Source organism: Terrapene carolina, unplaced genomic scaffold (genome assembly GCF_002925995.2).
Source record: "Terrapene carolina triunguis isolate 2854851 unplaced genomic scaffold, T_m_triunguis-2.0 Scaffold67, whole genome shotgun sequence".
NCBI lineage: Eukaryota > Metazoa > Chordata > Testudines > Emydidae > Terrapene > Terrapene triunguis.
This window is the reverse complement of record NW_020664418.1, coordinates 44,973,272-45,000,512: the sequence shown is the minus strand read 5'-3', so window position 1 is coordinate 45,000,512 and position 27,241 is coordinate 44,973,272. Positions and strand designations below refer to the sequence as shown.

Below are 27,241 nucleotides of genomic sequence, written 5' to 3'. Positions count from 1 at the left end.
CCACCAATGTATATTAAGGGAATGAAATTAGGATATGTAATACATTTCTATTATGTACTCATCTTTCCACATTCTAATTCAAAAGATTATGGAAAAAACAAATCACTTTCTGTTTTCTAACTACTTGTGCATTATACCCATTTAAGAGAGTGACAACAGAATAGATCCACAACATTCAAAACTAGTTGGCTTGAATGATGAATAAACCCTGTACTTTACTAACTTAATTACGTGCTACAGTTTAAGTATATAAATAGTCCCACTGAGGTCAATAGGACTACTCAAGCACATGCTTATCTGTAAGACCGTAAGTGCTTTGCTGAATCGGAGCCCTAAGGCCTGATCCAAAGCCCAGTGGAAGTCTTTCCATTGACAGCAGTGGGATTTGGATCAGGTCCTTTGACAATTTATCCTTCCTAAAGGGGATTAGACTTCTGCATTTTTTTTTTTAAATTTTTTTTTAAGAAAGGTTTTGCACTGGCCTAAAATGTAAAAGTGTTTCCTTTAAATGTCAGTTACTAAAAATACCAAACCTAACTCAATAAATAATGGAATGACACACTTCTTCATTAAATAGCAGTTTTGTTACCAGCAAGGTCTTCCATAATTTTCTGAAGTCACAGCAGCAAGACAGAACAAATAATTTATCTTAATATGGATTCTGACTAAGATACAGTCTAAATTATTTCAGAAAAGATTCCTGTAAAAATGCACCTTCACTGATGGGGAAGAAAATGGTTTAAAACCAAGCCAGTTACTTAGGAAAGCAGATGAACAATATTAAATACTTTAAACAAAGAATGTTAAGGTTCTGTATCTACGTAACTAAACTGAAGAATCAGAGTTAAGAGCTGCCATCCCATTCCTAATGTGCCTCAGTATGCCTAGGTACTGCAGAACATAAAGCAGAAGAGATCAGCCGTTAAGGTGTTTTGAGTATTCATTAAAGGTACTACTGAACAGCACTCTCTCTCTCTCTCTCTCCACACTATAATGCCACCAATGTGCTTCATGACCTAGAGCAGGGGTCGGCAACGTTCGGCACGCGGCTCGCCAGGGTAAGCACCCTGGCGGGCCGGGCCTGTTTTATTTACCTGCTGACGTGGCAGGTTCGGCCGATCGCGGCCCCCACTGGCTGCGGTTCACCGTCCCGGGCCAATGGGGGCGGCGAGAAGCCGCGGCCAGCACATCGCTCGCCAGCGCCGCTTCTCGCCATCCCCATTGGCCCGGGACGGCGAACCGCGGCCAGTGGGGACCGCGATCGGCCGAACCTGCCGCGTCAGCAGGTAAATAAAACAGGCCCGGCCCGCCAGGGTGCTTACCCTGGCGAGCTGCGTGCCAAACGTTGCCGACCCCTGACCTAGAGGAAGCACTATATATAGAGGAGAGTTGTCTTTCCCAGTTATTCTCTGGCCTCTTTGCTGAGGCTGCCAATAAGGGTCTACATTAGCAACAACTGTGGTGACTGGTGTGTGGTGTGGACAGCTGACAAACTCGCTTCCTACAGGCTGCTGTTATATTAACTTTTGGTCACTGATGAAGCAGGTTTGATTTGAACTGGTGAGTCAGAGATGAAAGACTCCACATCCTGCTACCCCTTCTCTGAGCCACTGAGTCTCTAAAATCACCCATTGTTCGGAAACCTGTGCAAGGCTAGGCACAATAGGGTGAGATAATCCTTGCTGCCTTGGTTCCTGTGCATCCATCATTAGCAATAAGATTTGTGCTTGAGGAAACTACAATCCCTGGCTTCAAGGAATTAGGGCTGAACCAGCAGAGTTAATCTAAATGTACTTGCTTTCCTTGCTTTCACCTTTTTTAAAAAAAAATTATGTAACATTTTGAAAGGGACAGTGTGAAAAATGAAGAGTCAATGTGGTTTCCCCAATCTCCCAGCTTCCATTGAAATCACTAGTATGAGAGAACTGCTGATATTATAAAGGCTCTTTTGGAGCCACTACAATGGCAAAGCAGGAGTAGAACACATCAACAAGAACTTTATACTGACTCCATAATCCCTTGAACATGAAAACAGTGAAATGGTTGCACATTTTTGGCCCATTTCTGTTTGGTGCTGAGGCCTTCTATTTCCATTGGCAACTAGGAACAGGCTCTTTATTAATGCTTATGATGAAAACAAAAAAGGAAAATTGAACGACTGGAATCACTTGCCGGTTTCAGGTTAAGAACCACCCACTTAGTGTTTGCAAAATTTAAGCTTCTAATGCTACGGGGACTATTTTCTTGTCAGTGCACAAGGAACACCCAAATTAATGGGGGTTATGTGCACTTATCAAGGGAGACTACATCCTAGTCAACTTCAAGCAAATCAAAAAAATTTGAATGCAACAAAAATTTTTTTTAACCCCTTTAAAATAAAATGACTTAGCTGAATAATAGCAATTTAAAGAGAGATCTGGCCTAACAAGCTGTATGCGAAATTTCATCTCAAAGGGAAATAAAACAGCCAAGTTATACATTCAACAAATTCAGGGATTGTAACAGCAACTGACACATCATTATAGCATTTCTGCATCAATGCTACAATAAAGCAGCAGTTCCGATTTTCACAAATAATGCATTGAGGCGAAGTAAGAAATGGTGCGGAAGTCACACAATCATGGACAAAATACATTAGAAAAATTATTGCACAGGAGGCACTGTATGAGAAACAGAATACATTGGCTTCAAAATCTAAACTTGTTTCCCCTTAACTTAATGTAAAAAATAGAGACTGTATGACTCTGTGCAGTGTACTGTCACTGTTAAAAATATAGTTACAAACAATAGCCCACTTACAGAGAATATCAGGAAAGCAGAGATCCTGGATTTATGGACATCCAAACTACAGGAATTAGGAAAAGAACAGTATAAAAAGAGCCAACTTATACATTTTAAAATTGAACAGGGTGACTGCATTTTTAAAAAGTTTCCACGTGGCATTTGTACAGTATGTCCCAGGAAACCATGGTTACAATTCTCAAAATGATACACATGGGCAGAGGTTTACACCTACACAAAGTCCCATCAATCAAAGAGACTGTGTGGACATAAAGGTCTGCCCACATGGGTCCCTTTGCAGGACTGGTGCCTTAGGCCTGGTCTACACTAACACCCCAATTCGATCTAAGGTACGCAACTTCAGCTACGTGAATAACGTAGCTGAAGTCGACATACCTTAGTTCGAATTTACCGCGGTTCAGACGCGGTCCACACGCGGCAGGCAGGCTCCCCCGTCGACTCCGCGGTACTCCTCTCGCTGAGGTGGAGTACCGCAGTCGACGGCGAGCACTTCCTGGTTCGAATTATCCCGTCCAGACCAGACGCGATATATCGAAACCGGAAGTTCGATTGCCAGCCGTCGAACTACCGCGGTAGTGTAGACATACCCTTAGTCTCCAAACCTCATTTTGTTTAACAATCGCTCAGATGGCTTACAATACTATGCATGCCAATCAGAACCAATCACTTCCTTTGAATACGCTATGTTCCATTTCCATTGCAAATCTGCACGCCTCATTAAAAAAAACACAACAACAAATTTTTAAAATGTAATATTGTATAGAAAGCTTGGACCTTGTAAACTTGGACCAAGAAACCAAAAAATTAAGACCTTCTAGCATGTGGTATAAAAAACCCAAGGAAGTGTATACCTGCCTTCTGACTTACAGAAAAATCAGAATTTGCATAGGATATACTTTGTGCAAGGCAACAAGCCTCTTTAAGTATCTGGAATATTACTAAGCTTGCTCAGAGTTCTTTTCTTCATGGATATCAGATATCATCAAACTTGTGTTTTAAATAGTCTTTGATGACCTTGGCAATGGGTAGTTCATCAAGCAGTTTTAGGTTTTGAAGGCCTATACACTGGCGGATTTTAATTCGGCATAGATCTTGCAAGTTTCTGGGCTGTCCTGAAATGAAAGACAAAAGGAACATATTTAAGTAAGATAATCACATTTAAGATGTGCTTCAAAAGTTTATTTATATTATTTATATGTCCAGCTCTGAAGATGAACAAGCAGTCAACTTAGAGGGTATGATTTAAGCAATTCAAGGATCATATGGCCAAGTTTAATAATCACACTTCCCCCCTCCAACCAAGAGAAAAGGCCTTTAGTTTCTAACACATTCAGAATGTATGTTATATATGTATGTCCCTGTAGAGTGAGTTGAGACCGGGGCTGACCACAGTTCATGGAGGTAATGCTCTGCCAGTACCACGACCACGTCAGCAAAAACGTTAATGGCTAGATTTTTTTGAAGAACTGAGTTCCCATTTAGGCTCATTATCTTTAAAGGGAACTGCTGGACTCTGAGCAGTTTGGAAAGTCAGCCCCCAAAACACTTAACATAGCCAGCAGTATCTCAAAATAAATGATATGGAATACTTTCACCCTTGAAGTTTATGTATGTCACCAGTTATAATACACAAAATGTTTTAACTTCAAATATTTCCTACATTGAAAAAAGCAGACCCCTAAAACAATTAAGCATCATAAAAGCAGCAGATGACTGTGTGAGTGGAAACATCTTACAATTTGTTTTCAATTACCTTGAATAGACGGGGTACCGGGGACACATGTAAATGCTTATACTGCTATCTCAAAATAATCTGTAATCAGTAGACCTTACTGCAATCATTTGTCATCTTCCTAATAGTTAGTGGTGAAAGGTAGCATTTGCCTTCTCAAAGAAAGAAAAAAGGCACGGATTGCACCAAGTAGATGATTTCTATTGTTTTCCCCAAAATCATTAAAATAAACATGTAAACAGTTTACTCAGCAGAAATCAAGCTGAACATTTAAATGAAATATTTTCCAGTTTCTTCAAGATTTCCTACATAGCGAACATGTAAATAAGAATCTTGTCTCAAAACAGGCAATGCTTTCAATAAAATGGTTCTTGAAACCTCTGCAATTGCAGGTTATAAGGTAAATGGTACAATGCTCTCAGCGCATCTATGTACATTAGGCAACAAGGCTACAAAATAAAGGTGATAGGATCCTCTTATCCTCTAGACTTGAGTTAGTCACTTTATTGAAGGCATATTCATCTCAAGTTTGGAGTTACTCCATTCCAAATGAAAGTCTGAGGCCTTGTCTACACTACAGAGTTTTGTCGACGTAAGCTAAGCTGTCAATCAAAAACCGGTATAATTACATTGCTTGTGCATGTTCACACTAGAACTCCTTCTGTCAGCAGAGCACATCCACAATTAGTGCTCTAGCATCGACGGGGAGAGCAGTGCACTGTAGGTAGCTATCCCACTGTGCTACTCGCCACCTTCTACAGCTAGGAGTTGTGGGAAGACAGAGTGGATCGCAGTGCATCATGGGTGCAGGCTCAACGTCCCATGATGCAGTTCTTTCCATCCCAGCATTCGCAGCATTTTTCAACAGCCCGTTTATTGTGCGCCCAACATCTCTGTCTGAAAGGATAGATCCCTCACTGCTCTCTACTGCTGCAGTCACTGTTATGAACACATCGCGGATGGTCATGCAGTACATCAGGAGCTCCCAATCTGAACAGGAATCAGAGTTGCCTGACCTGCTGTGTGCCAGGGAAAGAAACACCAGATTACTTTTGGCATTCACAGAGCAGCCGAAGATGATGGACTGTCGCTTTTGGGCTCAGGAAACAAGCACTGAGTGGTGGGATCACATCATTATGCAGGTCTTGAGATGACGAGCAGCGGCTGCAGAACTTTCGGATGCGGAAAGCCACCTTCCTGGAACGGTGTGCAGAGTTTGCCCCAGCTCTGCGGCATAAGGACACCAAAATGAAAGATGCCCACTCGGTGGAGAAGCGCATGGCGATCGCAGTGTGAAAGCTGGCAACTCCAGACTGCTACTAGTCATGAATCAGTTTAGAGTCAGGAAGTCGACCCTTTGGAACTGCATTAACTCAAGTGTGCGAGGCCATTAATCACATCCTGCTACAAAGGACGGTGACTCTTGGCAATGTGCGTGAAATAGTGGATGGCTTTGCAGCAATAGTGGATTCTCTAGCTGCAAAGGGGCAATAGATGGCATGCATAATCCAATTTTGGCCCCAATTTTGTGACAGAGTACATCAATAGAAAGGGGTACTTCTCTATGGTACTGCAAGCGCTTGTAAATCACTGTGGGTGTTTTACTGACCAGGAACACTGGCCTGTGCAGAAAGCTCCAAACAGGGACTTTCTTTCCAGACCTGAAGATTTCAGTGGGGGATATTGAAATGCCCATCGTGATCCTAGAAGATCCAGTGTACCCCTTACAGCCGTGGCTCACGAAGCCTTACACAGAAAACCTGGGCAGCAGCAAGGAGTACTTCAACAATAGGCTGAGCAGGTGCAGAATGACCATGGAATGTGCCTTTGGCAGATTAAAAGTGCACTGGCGATGCCTTTATGGAAGGTTAGACCTAAATGAGGAAAACATTTTGCATGCTCCATACTATTTGTGAGGCTAAGGGTGAAAAGTTTCCCCTGGGGTGGAGCGCAGAGGCAGATCGCCTGGTTGCTGAATTTGAGCAGCCAGATACCAGGGCTATTAGAGGGGCACAACAGCGGGCTATTTAAATCATGGAGGCTTTAAGGCAACATTTTGATAAAGCCCCAGTAATACAGCACTCTGCCATGTTTGTTAACTTGCCGTCTTGCATGAAAATTGTGATGTTTCTTGACTGGGATTTGTATTCGGCCAATTATCAAACTGACACTGTATTACTACCAGCAGCAACCACCATGTGAAGGAGACAAATAAAGAAGGTTATCTTTCAGAGAGTTCGTTTTTATTAAATACCAATTAACAAGACACACAAAAAGCTTGGTGGGAAGAGAGATGAGAGTGCAAGGCAGTGTAGGTTCTCCAAGCCATGTGTAAGTCCAGCTATCATTTTGGAAGCTGTCTGTCGGGGTGGAGGGAACGAGGTACCGAGATGTTCTGGGAAGTTACAAGGAACGTGTGGGAAGAGTTTGGGAAGGGCATGGAAAGCAGTTCTGTATTGGCTGCAGAGGGGGATGAGCACGCATGTGTTCTGCAGGGAGCGTGATTAGGGACTTCAACATCTGTTTGCTCCTCCCATCACTTTTATCATCCGCTCCTGGCCCCTTACAATGCGCTCCTCACTCTCCTTTCTGTCCTGCCTTTCTATTTTTTTCCTTCAGGGTCTCTCCACTCCCTGCGCTCTCTTTATTCAGCCTCTGAGGATTGGAGTATCTCCCAGAACATGTGCTCCTTGCTCTGCCTTGGTTGCTTTCTTATCTGGCAGAGGCACTCTGCAGGTGCATAGGGGGTTCCCCTGAAGGCCACATCTGCAGAAGCACAAGAAACAATACACAGAATCATGATTGTTAGTTCGCACACAGTATTGAATCATTATAGTAACAATACCTCTTGACATATGAATCGCTTTCGTACTATCCTTTAGAGAGCACACATCCCAGTGAACACCCTAAACATGGTGACTTTGGGCTGGGTGGGGTTTGGCATTCAAGATAGGGCAAAGGGTCTAGGTGGTTATTTATGGGGAACAGTGCAGGTGACTAGGGACAATATTCAATGACCCATGCCTGCGGAAAAAGGTGGCAGAAGCCAGTATCTCACTCCTGAGGATGTGCAGGAATGCAAGGGTGCATCTCCTGCATGTGTGCGGCTTCAGACCCGGTCCCTGTGCCGCTTGGGTCCCAGCATAAGTGATTGCCAAGTGACGTGGGAAAGTTTCCTACAATAGGTGAAGGAACAAAGCAGCTCTGCCAAGGCACCTTTGGCACAGGATTGGTGAGTACCTCCAGGAAAGTTTCCTAGAGATCTCTCTGGAGGATTCCCGTGAAATCTTGGTGTGCGTTTACACACTGTTCCGCTGCACTGCTTAGCTGCACAAGGGAATGTGGAGCACACTCAAACACAGCTAGTCTTGTACATATCTATCCCTTCATCCACTTCTAGAGCATACAGAGCAAAGGACAGCTCTACCTCATATAACTAAGCAGCATCAACTCAAAAAGATCACTTACCAGGGCTCTTCTCTCACGGATCATGTGTGCCAGAGACGGACTGCTGGGGCTGGCTAGAGGTCCAGAGTGGAAAAGAGGTCCCGACTCGCCATGCCACCGGACGAACCTGCTGTGTGCTCCCCATTGTCCTCCAACTTGACCTCCTTGTCCACGACTTCGTCCTTGGGGTTAGGTCCACTATCCGCTGCCTCCAGCCCTGCCAAAGTATTCACGGGGCTCTGGGAGGTGGAGGTCGGGGTCACCGCCACGGACGACGTCCAGCTCCTTATAGAAGCGGCAGGTCTTCAGCGCAGCACCAGAGAGACCATTTGCCTCCCTTGCCTTCTGGTACGCCTGCCTCAACTCCTTTATCTTCGCACGGTACTGCTGCGTGTCCCATTGCTAGCCCTTATCCAACAAGCCACGAGAAATCTGCCTATAGGTATTGAAGTTCCTAGGGCTGGAGCGGAGCTGGGACTGCACAGCCTCCTCTCCCTATAGTGCCAGCAGATTCCTCCACTTGGAGAACACCCGAGTTGTTGGGAGTTGCTGCGAGGAGCTGCCACAGTCAGCTGGGAAGCTGCGATGTGAGTTCTCCATGCCGAGAAAACAGGAAGTGGAATTTCAAAAATTCCCGGGCCTTTTAAACAGGGAGGGGTGAAAACTTATGTACCTGGGTACAGGGCAGCAAAGTTCAAACTGCTGCCCAGAGCGGTCAGGATGGGCATTGTGGGACACCTCCTGGAGGCCATTTACAGCGACATAACCAAGCGCGGTGTCTACACCGACACTTCGTCAGTATAACTTTGCCGCAAAAAACTATGCCTCTCATCAAGGTGGTTTTATTTTGTCGGCAAAGTAGGAGAGTTTTGTCGGCAGAAGGAGCATTGTAGTGTGTACACCTCCACTGTTTTGTCGATGAAACCTGACTTCTGTTGACAAAATTGTGTAGCATAGACAAGGGTATGCAACTGACGCAAGTTGACTTGCATTCTACAGTCTTGTTAAAAGTGATATTCAACTTCTGTCTACATTGTTTACCTTCTATTATTAGAAGACCCAACCTCCGTATAACGGGATATGTTATTTCCATTTTTTCTGGTTTACTCTGTGCATACTTCAGCAGTTCCTATGCAGAGAGTTTCACCCTTTTGTCTGGGTGCATTTTTCACACAACAGGATGGAGAGGCACATTTACAATTGAATTTTGTCTTTTTAAGAACAAAAATCAGCAGGAGAAGTAAAGTCTGGCAGGTGTAGTACTGGAAACTAATTTAAGCTCATTTTGAAAGTTACTAGATTTGAAGTAAGCTCCAAAGTCTTTTTCTTTCATGCCAGCAATAATATTTCTAGGACACTCAACATCATGGTAGTTAAATGCTAATTTTTAAAAAAATATAATATTTCAGTCATGATGTTGTGGTTCTCATTATAGATCACTGATGACTTTGCTACATAATAGAACATTTCTATTTGATAATATAATATATATGAGTGAAGTTATACAGTTCACATACTTAAGCTTCAGGGTGGGGGGAAAAAATTGCTTTTGACCTGAGACCAAGCATGGGAAGTTTCATACTCCCAAAGAAAAGCTTCTGATAAATTTATCAACGAAAGAAACAAAACAAAATGAAATGGAAGCATCTTTTAAACTTTAACTAGAAACAACAGTGTTTCCTGCTAGCGAACACTAGGATATTCCATGTGTGTATTAGTGCACACAAGAATACAGCTATGAGCCAATGATTTCTGGTTTCAGAATCACATTAACATCCTGTGATCTGTTTGAGTAAAACAGAACAGACAATGTAAAATAGCCAGAAGAAATTGGCCAGCAGTTAAATTTAGGGAGTTACTAGAGACCCGATTATCAAAAGTTTGACATTTCCCCCGATAAGCCTAAGAATATTTCCTGGGAATGTGTTAACAAAGGACATTTCCAATGTTAAGCACCAGTTGCTATATCTAGTGGCTGTTAGTGTCTTAGGTCATGCCTTGCAAATTCCAGGGTTATTAATGCATTTGTGATTTATTAGAAACGGTGTCTAGAGCACTTATTCATTCTTGGTTGCATCTGAATGAAAAAGAAAAAAAATTTAAGGATTATAGACCAACATCAGTGAACCTTAGTTTGGCAAATGTAAAATGTTATTAGTAACTTGGCAAAGCAAGACAGGTTAAGTGATGAATAAAGTTCTGACTAAAAATGATTAGGAGAGAACAAGCAGGGAGAATTTGCTGCATCATGACTTTGGAAGGATATTTAGGCTAATAAGATTTTTAAAGAAGTAGAACAGAAAAGAATAAACAAAGAGTAGAAGGACTTTCAAACCAACAACCTGACTCATGGACCGCAATGAGATACAAACTAGTTCTATAGACAGTAAATACCGCTTAAAGAAATTCCTTGCCCATTCCCAAACAGCCATCTATTTTGTTGCAAATTTTATTTTGGAGTTGTTCTTTTATTGTTATATTTGTGTTATTACAGTTATGATCAAGCCAGTGAACGCTCACTACTCTTGTGGGGCTCAAGGTTTGGTAAAACATCCACATGAGTAAATCAGCTATTTTTATAGATGGCTGTTGTGTCTTATAATAAAGACCACAAAAATTAGAAGTGGGTAGAACTACTAATCTGTTCTTATAGCTGACATTTCATCTGGTCTCCCCTCTCCAAAAGCAATCCATCAATGTCAGATGATGCTTCAGAGGAAAGTAGAAATTCCCGTAATCCGTTTCTTTGTGCAATACTCGACTCATCCTAGACAAATTTCTTCCTATCACATCACTGATTATTTTATGGTCTAAACTATGGAGTACTGATGGCTCTGTGATTTATCCCACTTAGTGGGACAGATTTTTGTTCTCATAAAATGTGTAACATTTTTCGCTAAGTTAGATGCCTCAATTGCTTGCAAAGCAAGTTTCAGAGGTTTATTAAAATTATTTATTTAGAAAAACATTGTTGATCTTTAGAGTGGTCTCTTCTTGTACTAAGACAATTGCTTGAATTCTGAATACAACACATTCCTCCCATTTTACCCTCAATTTCCAGTCACTCCCCAGCCTTCTTTTAAAAATAAATAAATGAATAAAAAAAAATCTACAATTTTAGTTGACGATATTGTTACATCTCAAGCATGGGTGAGCTGCTTCCAAAATAACCAACTAGGGACTTAGAGGGTTGGCTCCTGAAGTTGGGAGTGCGGGGTATAGTTCAATACATTCTACAGTACTTTGACATCAGACACTTTTTTACATAATATAAGCTGAGAGGCCCAAGTTTTAAAGAAAAACTTATAAATATTTCTCTACCATCTCTATGCACTAGTTGTCAGAGTTGGAAGGGACAAGGTTAACAGTGAACTTTAAAGGTCTTTAAAAATACAGAGCAGAGGTTCCCAAATTTCATCTTTAAAATGCTGCAGTAGTCTATTTTCAAAACATTCCTGCCCATGATAAACCAGCCAACTTTCTTCTCCTCAAAATATGTGGGTAAGGGCTGTAGAAATGGAAACACTGATGGCTCTAGAAAAAGGATATTTGCAAAGCTAAGAATAACATAGTCCTCTCTCATAGTCAGTGATGTTCTTACTCAGCTAACAGGACCTGTCTGTCTTTCTTCCAGAATATGTGCACTGTCCTTGGAATGCACAATCTCTGTCCACCTAGTGCCTTAGTCAATGTAGCCACAAATCAATCAGGGGACAAGAAAGCAATGGTCTGCACTATATTGGCACACTGGAAATTTTAAATCTCCCTCCCCATTGTTTCTGAAGGAGTGTATAAGCAGAAGTTGTCTCCTATCTATCCAGTCTCTGCCTAAATTTTGATGTAATCATCAGTACCACAATCCAGTATTTGGGACAGTTTGTTCCCAGTGATCCAAGGCACCGAGATCAGAACGTAAACACATACCTTTGTAATCAGCAAAGATGCAAAAGGAGATACAATACAGAATATTTTAACAACAACGTGACAACGAGGGGGCTGTTTAATAACTTATTTCTCTATCTGGATCGGTCACTATCATGGGGGTGGTCTATCGTAAATGGGGGGAAATTTCACCTGAAGTGTCTGCCTGGTTAGCACAGTCTACCTACTTAGCCTATCCACCGTGTCTACATGTGGAAATGATGGGATAGCTCATTCTTCAATAGCTCCCCATGTGGACATTATTCCAAAATAAAAAAATCACTTTTATTCTGGAATGGAATGTCCATGTGGGGAACAATTCTGGAAGAGCTATTGCTAGTCAATTTCCCCATGTGGACAAGGTCCTGGGAAAAAGAGAGGAGGCCCTTTCTAATAGTCACCTGATGGCTTAGACTTAAGGTTTATTAAGACAATGCTAGAGTGAGAAGCTTTAATAGTTTTAGTCCACTCTCTTTATGGAGTGCCAAAACTAGCTTGAAAAAAGGAAACAGACAGAGACCCAAAGATACATGAGGATCTAGACTGGCTAGGAGAATACACGTTGGTTCTGTTCCTGTAATATAAACTTTCCTCTTATCTAACTTAACTAAAAGGTAAGTGAAAAATTAGATGTGACTCAATATGTACGTAGGCTGCTTGTTGCTATAAAATCCTTTTTTGCTAATGCTTTGTTCCAACTATTAAATAACGATATTTTGTTTCAAGATGGCTGAGAGTCACTATCACTGGTCACAAGTTCCTGGAACCTGCAGAATGTTAACATGGAATAGTGTACCCAGGTCCTGGTTCTAAGAGTGGAAGAATCATGAGATTTCACCCCGAGACAGGAAAGGGCAAAAGGCTGAACATTTGAGGTGGATGAACTCAAAGAGACCAGAAAGGGGGAAAAGGTGCAGGGAGCCCATAACAGTGACTGACATTTTGGTATGTAAAATACATTTTTGTGTTTGTTTGGGAGTGGGTGGCTAAAGTAAAATGGGGACCACTGATAGTGGATTATCTATTTTTGTTTCCCATCCAATTTGTTTAGCACAAAGGAACAATCTATTATTAAATTTTCACAACCGTGAGAGAACAATCAGATACCATAGTTAAAAAATGCCCAATGTCCTTTTTTAAATGAATTGTCCATTGACTAGCTCATATTCTAACAGCATATCATCTTTTAATTCAAGAATAGCTTAAGGAATTGAGCCTACCCTGAGGCATGTGCTCTCTTGCTTATAAAACAAACCTGCCATGCTAATACACACATTGCAGGAGCCCATGGTGTGCTTTGTCATGCAGTTCAGACTATGGGGCAGGAACCTTTTAGATCCTGCCCACAGCATCCACACAAGGGAATTACAGTGCAGCACTGTGGTGCATGCTGCTAGTGTAAGACATGCCCTAAGAAATATATTGACATGTTGCAGAAGAGGGGTCAGGAATGTGTAAAAAGGATCTAGTCACCTAACAAACAGCTCCCACTGAAGTGAATAGGAGTCCTGCTCCTACTGAAGTGTATGGGAATCTTGCACTTTATTTCAGAGGCTTGATCCTGCTCTCACAGTTTAAGAAATGCAATATCTAGAATTCCAAATCTAAGCAGTAATAGTCAAATGACTAGGGAAGTCAAGTGACATAACAGGATTTGGTTTTGTACCATTGTTAATGACACTATGAAGATTTCGCTGGTCTAAAACAAATCAAATCCGTATGACTAGCATGAATATCAAACATGGCAATCATATACTCTGAGACTATTTCCCCTGCCCCTCGTATGGAACAGTTGCATAGTTTGTGGCTACCAGTACAATAGTGCACTGTGAAACTGAACAGATTCCGCTCCTCCCCAGTAACTAGTGCCATAGGACAAGGCTAGCATTTTACCCCTATTTAACTTTATGCAATACAAGCTAGTTTAAAAGCTCCAGTTTAATTTAAAATCAGTGATGACCATACCTCTGCTATGAGACATCTACAATAAGCATATTTTCAAACTGCACTAAAAGCCAAAATTCCAAGTAAGTTGGGGGTTTTAGATTAGTCATGCAGATGTTCATCATCAAAGTTCAGTATTTCTGGCATAGCAAAATATGTAGCGAAGAAGGGTACCTTTGGCTTGAAAATTTGCATATGGAAGTAAAAATAATCAGTCAACTCTCTGAAATGAAGTACAGAGGTATGTAGTAAGATTTTTAAGATTAACAACACTGGGATTTTAATAGTCTGAACTACACACATCAGAATTTACTTCTTGTTTGTAATATAATCAGTAATTTGACTGCTATGTAGTCTTTATTAAATCATATGTAGTGCTGGTGTTTTCACCAAAAATAGCTCCAGTATCATACTGCTTACATATGTTCCCTTTCATATTTCTTATTTAGGAGATGATATAATGATGAAAAGTGTTCTGAAAGAATAAGTACTTTTATAAAACAGTGCTATTGGACCATCTTACAGTTTGAATACCTGACATTTTACTGTATGCTACTCTGTGTTCCATGGACTAAGTTACCTTTACTTTAAAGCACAGACATAGGTATATCAAGATTTTTGTTTGCACAAAGGGATCTTCAAACTGCTATGCTGAGATAGCAAAGACTCAGAAGAATTAAATGAACAAAAATCCCAGTTACAGGCTAAAAGCTGACTTGCTGGATATATTTTCAAAGCATTGTGCCAGTTTTAGCCAGCCAACTCTGACGACAGTCACACTGCTAAAACGCTGCAGAGAGCTTTGAAAATTTACTCCCTTTGTTTTTCTCAACTGAAAGAAGGTGGGTTGTGTCAATTCTTTGAAAAGGTGATTTGATCTATCTTCAATATGCTACATAAAAGAACCAAACATTGTTTGAAGAACATATTGGTCTTTGAACAGTTGTTACTAGTGAGAAGAGGAAAGTATCGTGGAACTTGTGTAAGATTTTATTTATTTATTTAACAGGGCCAATGATAAAATCACTGATTCATACAGCCCTAACACCCAGGCTCTCAAAACAGAGCCCATTTATCAGTGAGAGATTACTACTAGCACCTCCTGGGGCAATAGATTTTCACAATTTCAGTAAGTTTCATGCATGTTACCATGAACATATAAACAAAGATTAACATTGAGCTTAACGAACTTCTTCCAATTGATTCCTAGCAGGTGATTTCAAGGAATTACTGCATTTGTTTTAAGTGTTGTTACTGAGTAATTAAGGTTGTAACAGAATTTTACACTGTGAAATTACTATATTCAGAGGAGTTTAAACTATACAATCACAAAACAGTCAAAGTTTAAAATTTGCCTAAATTATAGCAAAAAAAAAAAAAGTAGTTTTACTTACACTGTCTCTCGACAGGGAGTTTATATAGTTTCTTTGTAGGGGTCTCTATTTATCTTTAAAATTTCATCCATGCCTACAATGCTGTAAACATTTTCTAAAGCATACAATTTGAAATCCTTTGTTAAAGCTAATGACTTGTCCTTTTGAAAATATAAAACAACTGATCTTAATACAACTTAATTAGTATTTGACCTAACCATTGATTTGATGGCAATCCAGGATTAACTAGGCAGGTATTATCTATTTTCCAGATTGGGAAACCAAGGCAAAACTTCCAACTTCATGCTTAGACTAATCTGGCCTCTCAATATGTAAAGGAATCCCGCGAGAAAGGGAAGTTAAATGTCTGACCCCCACCTCTCACTGGAAAGCACAGGAGAGACATTTCCTCAGGGAAATGTAGAAAAATAAATCAGGTCTTTCTTGTAGCTCTAATTCTAAGATTGGAGATGTATTTACAGACTTGGTCTCTTGTCTGTTCTCCATTATAGGGAGCTATAGGCTCTCTGTAGTAAGACTATTGGTACCAGTGTTCTGACACCAGTTTAGGGGGGGGGAAGTTCAATGCAACAAGCCCACAAGAGCCAGCAAAGCAGGGTGGATAAAAATCAATGATTTAAAAAAAAAAAAAAAATCGGATTTTTTGGATAAGTTTTTTTCTCAAAAAGCATTTCATCTAAAGATACATTATAGCTCAAAGATATCTCATCATGGAAGAGGGATTATAAATTCTAATTCTATAGTATGAGACAATATATTCATATAATATTTAAGAAAAGTTTTGTAAATGAGTTCCAATAGTTCATGGATTAGGGACCCAATCTTATGCGGCTTCACAGGCTTCCGGATAGATTATTTAGGTTAATCTTTCTATCTCCCCATGCAGGAGCGGTGCCACGGTTTTTGCCGCCCTAGGCGGCAGCGCTCTTCCTCTGAGCATTCAGGGGGCCTGGGGTCTTCGGTGGCAGGGGTCCTTCTGCTCCGCGTCTTCGGGGCACTTCGGCGGCAGGTCCCGGAGCAAGTGAAGGACCTGCTGCCGAATTTCTGCCGAAGATCCAGAGCGGAAGGACCCCCCGCCGCTGAATTTCCGCCAAGGGCGGCAAAATGCCACCCCCCAAATCCTGCTGCCCTAGGCGACTGCCTAGGGTCGTCTAGTGGAAGCGCCGGCCCTGTCCCCATGGGACTCAGTGCTCAGTCTAAAAGATACCATCAGATATGCTTAGTTTTGCAGTTCTCTAACTGTGGATGTGTGTCTCCAGAGGTAACATGCTTGTTAACAGCAAAAATGTTTTAAAATAAATAATATATAGAGGTGAGAAATAACAGACCTCAACCGTATTGTCCCTTTGCAAATTTGTGTACAAAGAGTCAATCCCTTACGTCTCTCTAAAAGTGCAAAGTTTCAAAAAGTTCAATGAACAGAAGATTGTTGGGGTGGAATAGATCTGGACAAGGAAAAGTCTGGAGATAAATGTGAGAAGCGAGAGACAGACGCTTGTTTTGTTAAAATATTATATGTTTGCTGTTGAAGAAAAAAATCCAGAATACTTAACGTTGTTGTTTTAGTTAAATAAAACAATTTAAAATGTCTGTCTGGTGATGTTCTCCTCCTAATACAGCATGGCAAGAAAATCCTCCAAATATTAATGATTAACCTGTTGAATTGGAGATAGTTCACCTCCCAATTTACCTTTGGTAAATGAAATAACCAATCATTCATTTTCTGATATAACTGTAAAACTAATCTGAAAAGTTTTCAAAATAAATCACTGTTTAAAAATGTATAGTGTGTACCTTCTAAAAATGAAAGCTACATCTCTGAGTTGTGAAGAATATGTATTAAGGTTGTAACAACCAACAAAAATGCACCTTTATGTAGAAAACCATAATTAAATAGATTCTTCCTGACTAGTGATTTAAATCATGATTTAAATCAACTTGATTTAACTCAAATCCACCGTGCAGCAAAGACAGAAATATACTATATTTCTTCAAGATGCATAAGAATTTTCAATACTGTGGCTTATGCCTAGACTGGAAAACAGATGGTAGTTGTCTAAAGTGTGCATGTAGTTCCGTGCTTTTGAAAGTACATATTAAAAATATTGGCTTAATGCCCTTTACAAATTAACTCACAATTTATAAAACTTTGCCTTCCAGTGGTGGCTCCCATAGTTAAAATAGAGACTATTATGACTGATCTAAGACATTCATTCAGAGCACTGGGTACATATACAAAATACATCAACAAAGCTATTCTTTATAAAACTGGACTAACAGCCAAACAAACCCTAAATGCCTTGCAAGTTCCAAATCTAAGACTCTAAAACACTCCACTCTGCTACTGAATGAGACGGCAAAAATTCAAATTGTCCACTACTAGAAATACATTTTTCAGCGTCCTAACAATAGCTGATGGGGTGGAGGCAAAAAAATTCTCTCATGCAGTGCCATGGCGTGAAACTTCAAAAATTCTTTATGTAGCCCTCTGTCTCACCTGAAGAAGAGCTCTGTGTGGCTTGAAAGTTTGTCTCTCTCACCAACAGAAGTTGGTCTGAAGAAAGATATTACCTCACCCACCTTGACTCTCTAATATCCTGGGTCTGACATGGCTACAACTACACTGCATACATGACCTAACTGGGGACATCTGCCACCAGACTACTAGCTGACTATCTACATGCTTCATCTGCCCCAGGTCATCTGCATACAAAGGAAACTTATAAAAACAAAACATGGGCCATTTAGGAGACACCACACTGAAAATAAATGACATAAGCTCATTAGTCTTCTACAACAGTGGTCTGTTAGCAATATGTTGATCTGTCTCAGAAGTAGGAAGTCAAAAGATGTTTAAAAAAGGCCCTTTGACTCAAGAGAGGTGTATCCTGAGCTCAAAACAAAGGAAGCTGTGGTCCTGGATAGAGGTCCAACCTCCATTCTGCCCACTTCCACAGCTAAAGCAAAAAACTGTTCAAGAGTATGGCCAGCTATGTGTGGGGACACAGCAACACCTGAGTTAACCCAGATGAATTACCCACATGGACAATGAAGTCACCCAGAGCAATCAGCTCAGCTCTCAATTAGGGATTCTGCCATGAAACAGGGCAACCTCTACTAAATCCAAAGTAACACCTTCCCTGGACTCTCAATAGATGGACACGCTATCAGATTAATTTTTGAGTCGGAGACCACTTTTGGAAGTAAAATGCAATCAGCACAGCCACACTTCTTAGTTTATGTTCAACCAAATGCCCAACTGCGGTGCTAACAAACATCCTACAATGTCATCCTACCAGGATTAATCACTACAAATGCAAATTTAGGAGCCTCATTCACGACCAACTCAAAGATGGCTGTAACTACCTCTGTAGGTCATTGTCACACTACCCTCCTCCCACAAGAGCAGAATCAGGAGATGGCCAGTAAGACTGAGAGATTTCAAACTCAGTCTCCATGTTGCAACTGATTTAGTCCTGCCTTGTTTCCCGTTGCCTAACACAACAGAGGCCGAGTAACCAGAGATCTTGCAACCAATCCTACTTTCTCTTCCATTTTAAACCTTCATAATTCTAGTTTATATAGCGGCACAACTCTCACAGCTATCCTAAAGCAGCCACTGAAGAAGTGCTGCTGAGATGGGGTAGAAGGATGCTAGAAAAAACACCTGCACCCACCCCAAGCAGACATATCAAGACCATTTATAAATCTCTCAGGTTCTGTTGAAGCCAATGGGGAAAAAAAAACAACCAACAGGAAACCCTCTCCAGAATACAATCAGAACTCTACCAGTCTCTTTACATCCATCCCCATTAAGAAGCTCCACTTCCCATAATTCCCACCCCAGTTTCCACAAGCTTCAACCCCATTTGGCTTATTAGAACTACTTTTTTTTTTTTTTTTTAAGATATATATATATATCTTAAATGAAATGTTTTAAATGAAATGTTTTAAAGTACTTTGAAAATGTATAGCCGTACATAAGTGTTATTTTTGTACACACAAATGAATGAATGTCCACTGCAGAGGGAACAGTATTCTAAGTCTTTGGTTTCTTAACTATTTGTGTGCATGTATTAACAAAGACAACTGCTACTTCTTAAAGCTATAAGGATACTTTTAGAGTTTCTGGGCATCTAAAAGCTTTGGAATTACTTCTAACTTCTTTATTTAGATGTCATTAATGCTAAATTGTTAGAAGCTAGCAATTCCACTGCAGAATCTGCAACCTACAAACAAGTTTGCACCTTTTTTGATGAAGCTTCAGATATTAGGGACACACTTCAAAGGATTAGAATATGCTTCAGTCTTACCGTTATAGTCTACTAAGACTATGGAAAATTAGAAGATTGGATATTATTTTGTCCATAAATAACCCCAACAGTACAACTAAAATGGTGAGAAACGTTTCCAAAGACAGGCAACAAAGGGGGTAGAATTCTATTCTCGACAGAAAAAGTTCAATGAAATTAAAGTCTTTCCTCCCCTTGTTTTTCCTATTATCCAACCTTCACCTGTCCAAATACTGTATATATCAAGCTTTCAGATATATATGAACCATAGGTCTTCAGTGAACACAGTAATACAAGTCATACATACAATTAGAAGTCTGATTCTGAATGCTTATATGTATCTACAATTGCTAAATTTCATCTGATTCAGTGATTAAAAATTCAGTTTCTCTCTAGCGCCTATACTGCATGTGGTCATGAACTTTCATTGTCTGAAAATGCAACATGCAAAAGTAAGAGAAGCTTTAAAAAGCCACACACCAACTGTCCTACACTACTTTGATCCTGGGCACATGAGAAGTAGTCAGGCCCTCTTAATAATAATAATCCTGGATTATACCTTGTTACCTTATTAGCAATGCAGTTCTGTACCCTGAACATTTTCAGTGACAGCATCCTCCTTATGAAGGAAATTTTTAAATAGGTCACTCCATTTCTAACTTCTTGCATAATGTAGTCAAAAATCAAAAACTTTTTAAAACTGAGAGGGTACTTCAGTAAGTCTAGTGTTCCCAGATATCGAACAGGTACAGGCAGAAGAAAATAACTAGGCTCATGTTGCTGTCTAGGGAAGGGGTGTGGGAAGAGAAGGGGGGGGAAGAAAACAAACAAACAAACAAAAAAAACACCACACAGAAAAATTCCTCCTGCGCTGGTCCTAATGCCAGATGAGACAGTAAGCTGCAGAGTTTTTGCAGGATGTCAACCAAGCAAAAGGATCCTAAGAAGCCACATTATGCTTGCACTTAAGGCCAGCTCTAATAAAGCTGGATTTTATAGCCACATACAGATCTTTTGATGAACACTTCCAGACACTCACACTCTCTCTCTCTTTTATATATATAAAAAAATTAAACAAAGTTCATTTAAATATGGTGTCCTTAGTGTTAGTTCCTTTCCTGAGAAGGACGGTAAATAAGCTTCCCCCACCATCACCACCAGGAACTTTCTAATGCATTTAACTAGCATTTAGATGCTAGGATTAAATGTTTCCCTGAGGTTAAACCCAAAAAAGGACACTGTGTGCTTTGATTAACTTTTCTTACATACATACTTGTTACTTCTTGTAAGAAATCCAGACAGGGTCGGCTACTTCCAGAAATACTTATTGAAACAGCCAATGGGGTCTGTCCTTCATAGTTCCTTGTGTTAGTGTCTGCTCCATAATTATATAACATTTGTGCACAAAGCACATCATCTCTAAGAGCAGACAAGTGTAATGGTGTCTGTCCATCTTCTAAGCGGCCCAAGTTTGTATCCGCCCCTCTCTGAAGAAACATTCGGCAGTAAGAGTGATTGCTTTTGATCACAGCGTATCGTAACAGGAAACCATTTTGAATGTCGATGTTGGCATTGTGATCCAGAAGGATTTTCACGCAGCTTGACCTCTCTCGGATAATGGCTAACTGAAGCGGTGTAGTACCTTTATCACTGAGCGGATCAACCTCAGCCTTGAACTCCAGCAGGAGTCTGACAAATGAGTCTCTGCCATAGTGGGCTGCTACATGGAGGGGAGTCCAACCATCATTGCTTTTTGCATTGATAATGTCACTTCTATATTCTGATTCCAACATCAAGCGTGCAATCCTTGCCCGGCCATGCATGGCAGCATAATGCAGAGCAGTGAAGCCTCCAATTAAGTCCTTAACTGTGGGATCAGCTAAAGTTAAAATACAAAACAAAGGAAAAAAGTTAGAGAGTACAAATAAAATCAAATGGCAGAATGTTACTCTTCAAGCAAATCTTGAAATAGTTTGACATGCTTCAAACTACTTCTTGCTTTTATAGACTATGTTCCAGATTTTTAAAAGTACGTAGGCATTACTTTACTTAGGAATCAAAATTGCCTAAATCCCTTTTGAAAATGAGATTTAGACTCCTAAATCAGTTAGATGTTGCAATGTTGAGTGCAGCAACACCTAGATACATTTAAAAATCTGGGCCTAAGTTCTATTTTAAGGAAGAGTCAAATGATTTATTTCGTTTAATAAAGGTAATCAACAAGAAAAAAAATGAAGTTATGTTTAAACACATGCATAGTTCTAGCACTTTTAAGCTAATTGTTCAAACTTCTTTGTCCACCTAGTTCCTTTCCAGCTCTGTAATGTCATGCTTCTTTCTCTGTTTTATTTTCCCTTGTGCTGCTTCTTGGTCTTAAAAAGAAGCATGTGTAGCAACATCTGCTGTCCCAAATTACAGATGTTTTGTGGTCTGGCAAGATGGTGTTGTTTTTAGGGTGTAATACTGTATTAGGTAAAAAGTTTCTCTGCGGTCTGTAGGATTTCCAAAGCATGTAAGATATATGTTATTTCAGATCATCTTGATAAAAGTCTGTTTTTATAAGATGAGACGTCTGTTCTTAATTTATAGTTTTACAAAAATTTAAGATTTTACAAGAATGTAAGCATCCCCTTATAGGGAGAAAAAAAAATAAAAAAAATCAGGAGATATGGCAGTGCTAAATTCGCAAGTGATTGGACAGTCCCGTCCCCCCCACCGCACCACCACCAACGGCATATAAATTCAGATAGCGTACGTGTGCTCTCATATATTATAAAAATAAAAGAGAGAAAATAAATCAACCAGACCAAGTTACCTAATTCCACTCCTCACTCCTGGACACAGAGACACATCCCTTGCACCCCAAATGATTTTTCACAAGTCTTTCCTCACATGCACTTAACATCTTACTTTTAGCCAGCTAACTGGACTACGGAGCCTGTCCCAATACCATTCTTACCCAGCTGGCAAGGCTGCAAAGGGTAATCTCCCTCCGCCTTCACCTATGTGCATCACTTCGTAATGTGCTCAACTTCTACCAGTCTACAGCTTGGAAACCTGAGTCCATTTCCTAACCCAAGTCTCCTGGCTTATAAAGAGAGGTGCTGTCCACAGGGAAGACCAGCCTTCATTTGAAACCATCACATTATGCATTTCTACTGTGCAAAATCCTGACAGCCACATTGCTGCATTCTGACACTTCACTCATTGCATTTTCCCCATCCATACAGTGTTTGAAGAAGAAGGGGTGCAGACGGGGATATGATGGAGTGACCTTTCTTCCAGAAGGTCAAAGGACAGAACAGAGCTCCCTCTGGAGGCTGTCACCACCTCTTCCAATGTTGGGTGTTGTATGTGTTGCTCGGGATAAACACACTGGTTCCCTCATCCCCTACCACACACCCACCCACACACACGGGCAACTGTGTGTTCCTCATCCTTAGCAGAATGGGGAGTAAGACAACAAGCCCAATCTCAAATTCCAACCTACTGTGAAGGTACAAGTGGAGTTTGCAATATGATATGGCAGCAAGTTAGGTCAATGTAACGTTGGGTTAAATCTACAGAGGAATCCAGTCACAGAATGGAGAAGAAAAAGTTCTGCTTTAAATGGGTCTCAAGTGCCCACACCTGGAATCAGTTATGGACATCACCTCACCAGAAATATTGACAATTAAGACAGAATTCAGAGGAGAGCAACAAAAGTGATGAAGGCGCTTGAGAGTTTTTTTTTAAAAAAAATATAAAAACAGGAAAGATTAAGAGAGCCAAATAAGCATAGCATGGCTAAGCAATTAAAAATGGAGCAGTGCGGGGAACAATCCACAAAGGGTATTAAGGAACGGGAAGTATTATTGCCTGAGGTAAGTAAAGGGGGTAACTTGACATAATGAGATGAAATTAAGGACAAGTTTAGATTATGTATCAGGACAAAATTCCTTAGTGAGCTGTATTAGACAGTGGAATAGTCTCTCAACAGAAGCAGCAGAAGCCTGAGTACTTGAGAAGTTTAAAAATGAAACTGGTCAAAGATAACTGCAGGGAGCAGTCCTGTTTTGGCAGGAAGCAACTGGTATCTTTCCCAACCTGCTCTAAAATAGAGTCCACACCACTGTAGAGTCAAAAACACAAAGATATTAAAAATATCAATGATCAGCTGAAAAAATATTCTTCCCTGGATCAGCTGCTCCTAGACATCCTAGCTTCAGACTGCTCAGCCAATATTCTAGGTCAGTGGTTCTCAAAGCCAGTCCGCCGCTTGTTCAGGAAAGCCCCTGACGGGCTGGGCCAATTTGTTTACCTGCTGCATCCGCAGGTTCGGCCAATCGCAGCTCCCACTGGCCATGGTTCGCCGCTCCACGCCAATGGGGACTGCAGGAAGCAGCACAGGCTGAAGGATATGCTGAACCGCGGCCAGTGGGAGCCGCGATCGTCCAAACCTGCGGACGCAGCAGGTAAACAAACCGGCCCGGCCCGCCAGGGGCTTTCCCTGAACAAGCGGCGGCACTAGTTTGAGAACCACTGTTCTAGATCCTCTCTCAAATCACTCTCACTCCATTCTGTTTGATCCATTCTATCCATCAAGACACCTGCTTAAAAAGCTAACAGGTTATGGTGTACCTGTTACAGTAATGTAATAAGTCTATGCTATCTCTATTTCTAGACTCACCTAGATTAGCACTAGCAGCGTTTTTGAATTAACACCATTGGCTCTCAAACAAGGCCACCCTTTTGTAAGCGTTTCTTCCCCCTCTACCTCCAATCCAATTAAATTACTCCTAATTATATAAAGGCCAACCAAGAAGTAGCAAACTATGTAAGAGATATCACTGGAAAAAGTGAAGGAATCCAATCAATTGTGTAAATAAGCCACATGACTTAAGCTTTATGAAAGCCAATACGATGGACAGCACCATATGGTAATGATATTTTAATTCCCGTTAATATTATGGGTTTTTACTGGACCACTGGTACCAATTTTCTACTCAATTAAGTAGTCAGATCATTAAAAACAAACAAAGCGAAAAGACTGCCCATTATTGTTAAGAAAGCGCTTTGCTGCCATCTTGTGGACAAACTATTATGAGCTGCACATTGGGAGGATCAAAAGCACTCACTAAGGTTTTTTCCATTCCTACCATCCCACAATAAAATTAACATTGTGAAATTGAAGTCAAATGTATAACCCTGTTCATTCTAGGTTCCTCTCTTTGCACTGTTCTCGTAAGTAACTGTCCAACTCTGGAGGGCGAGCTCTGTTGTAAAGCAACTGGTCATAAATCTGGAAAGAATCTGTTTGAAGACTCGTTGTGATGTGTTTCCTCTTTCCCCTTCATTCCCCCACCAAAAAGTCCCAGGACTGTTACTAAGAGCAGGTCTACACTTAAAATGCTGCAGTGGTGCTGCGTGGCTGTAGCGCTTCAGTGAAAATGCTACTATGCCGACAGAAGAGGTTCTCCGGTTGGCATAGTTATTCCACCTGCACGAGAGGCGGTAGCTACGTCGACGGGTAGCTATGTGTACTCCTGTTATTCCAGGCTTGCTTCCTTCCAGAGACTTACTCACCACAGTGCTGCCTGCATAGGATTTCCTAAGGCAATACTGGCACAAGGAAGCTTCAAGAAATGCACTAATCTTCATCCACAAAGATACATCAATCTAGGTGAACAGTATTTCACACATTCTAGTTTCTCCTAGATTCTGTAAGGTCTTACTAGATTTAGATATGGTGTAGTCAAATTTTCATAGAATAGAAACTCCTTTAGGTCACTCGCTACTCTGGATTTTCAGCAGTTTCTTAACAAATTCCTTTTGGTGTCAATGAGTCTTATCACCATTACTTTGGTACACATAACCAAACAGTGTCCTTACTCGCCTAGTGTATTACTGGAATAGAAAACACACAAGAGAGCTAACTGCTGTGCACCCTAAAGATCCTAGCTGGCTATGATTCAGAGGGCTGTGCACTAGCACAGCATAATTCTTCCCTTAATTTACTGCACACACAAAATGGCTTAGCATGAAATTTAGAAAGCACAAATATACCAGAGGGGAAAATTTTGCACTGGCTAAGAGGATGGATCAGATGACTTCTCTAATTTTCTATGATTCTGTGAACCATTCTGTCCCTCTCGCTTTCCTGTGCTGCTCCAGTGGGACCACTGCTCCTTGCTGCTTGGATTGCTCTTGCAGATTCCGTTTGTCATCATGTTTTCATTATACTGAAAAAGAGCTGTTGGAAGACCCACACCTCTGAGGAATCCAAACGGTCTGTGAGCTATGCTTTCTCCACTCTCCTTGCAGACTAAGTCTCTCCACTGCTCTACCATGCCATCAAATTGCTAAGAAATACCTTGCAACTCTGCTGATCTGGTATATTCTCTTTGCATTTGGTTGCTCCTTCTGCTGGTTTCATCCTTGTGTCTGGGCCAAAGGACTGGCATGAATAAAGGAAAACACTAACATACAATTCACTCTATATACAACTAACACACTGATGAGCTGGATGGTTTACTAGCTGATACAATGGTCAATCTACTTCTAGATGACCAACTCCCACACTGTTAGAGTCTCTTCCTCTTCAGGTGCCTAGTTACTCAACTTTCCAATTCCTCCGACTGCATTCTTCTACACTGCTGCCAGCACTAGGCTATTTCATTACAGATAATTCTCACCTGGCAAAAGATTTATTAAAAGCAATAAATAAAAAGGGGAAAAATAGCAGCCAGTCAGTAGCATTTTTAGGAAAATGGTTATAAGAGGATGTACTGAAAATGAAAAGACAAGTTTACAGAGCTTGTAAATCTGGAAAGAAAGTCAAATTTATAAGATTGCGAAGATTTTTATATATCTCAAATCAAGTACTTGAAAACTGGGAAATGCCAGATTGAGGGTTGCCCGTGCAACTTAAATTCTGACTCCTAAGTGTGGCATTTTCTAATTTTAAATTGCTTTACTTTGCAACCTAAACAACATTCTTTTAAATGTAGTTTTTATCTGTAATATATATGAATGTGTCAAATAATGCAACACAAACTAGGGGCCTGATCTCATTCACTGTTACTCATGTGAGTAGTATTTATTAATCAATCAGATGGTTCATGTGAGTTTCTATGGGATGGGAAGATAGTAAAAATTTAGCAAACTATCTGTCTGATTTATGAACAGTGTTAGGGAGTTCAGAAGTTCCATCTAGCCCTTCTATGCCAGAGAGAAAGTTTAATGGGGCAGCGCTCTTACTGGGGATGTGGCACGCCCATCTCTCCCACTCTGTACGTTGTTCAGTGCAAGGACAACAAGTTCAATCCACTGACTTCTAAAGTCTAGGAGTTTTGGTAAAAAAGACTAAAAGTAAGGAGTGCTTTCTGTCCTAAGTACTATGTACATTTGCTCTATTATTAGTGATGTGCTTTGCCTCAACTACCTTTAAGTGACTCAAGAAAAAGTGCTTCCTTAAAAGGCTTCCATATTTTGACAAAAGTCATTAGGAGTGATATTTACCTTAAACTTTACTTCTATTGATTCTCTCTTACACCGTATATACTCGATCATAAGCCGGTTCGTTTATAAGCCAACCCCTCCCCCCCCCCCCAAGATGGATAAGTAAAAATGGAAAATTTTTATAACCTGTTCATAAGCCGACCCTATAATTCGGGGTCAGCAAACTTTGGCTCCCGGGTTTATTTACCTCGAGAGTCCGCAGGCATGGA

The 27,241-nt window shown here is 40.6% G+C and overlaps 1 protein-coding gene across 4 annotated transcripts in view; it reads right to left on the bottom strand.

Moving 5' to 3' along the window:
• Positions 1–3,395: 3,395 nt before the first annotated feature.
• The window catches only part of ASB7 (ankyrin repeat and SOCS box containing 7), a 40,867-nt gene continuing 17,021 nt past the window's right edge, over positions 3,396–27,241 (bottom strand). For 3 of the 4 annotated variants that reach the window (XM_026648363.2, XM_026648367.2, XM_026648365.2), the window contains 2 exons: positions 20,806–21,411; positions 3,396–3,914 (listed from right to left, as the gene is read on the bottom strand). In XM_026648363.2, the coding sequence (XP_026504148.1) occupies positions 3,775–3,914; positions 20,806–21,411 (746 nt within the window). In that variant the 3' untranslated portion in view covers positions 3,396–3,774. Of the gene's footprint in view, positions 3,915–20,801; positions 21,412–27,241 lie in introns of all 4 variants that reach the window. The other variant, XM_026648368.2, reaches the window with a different exon arrangement.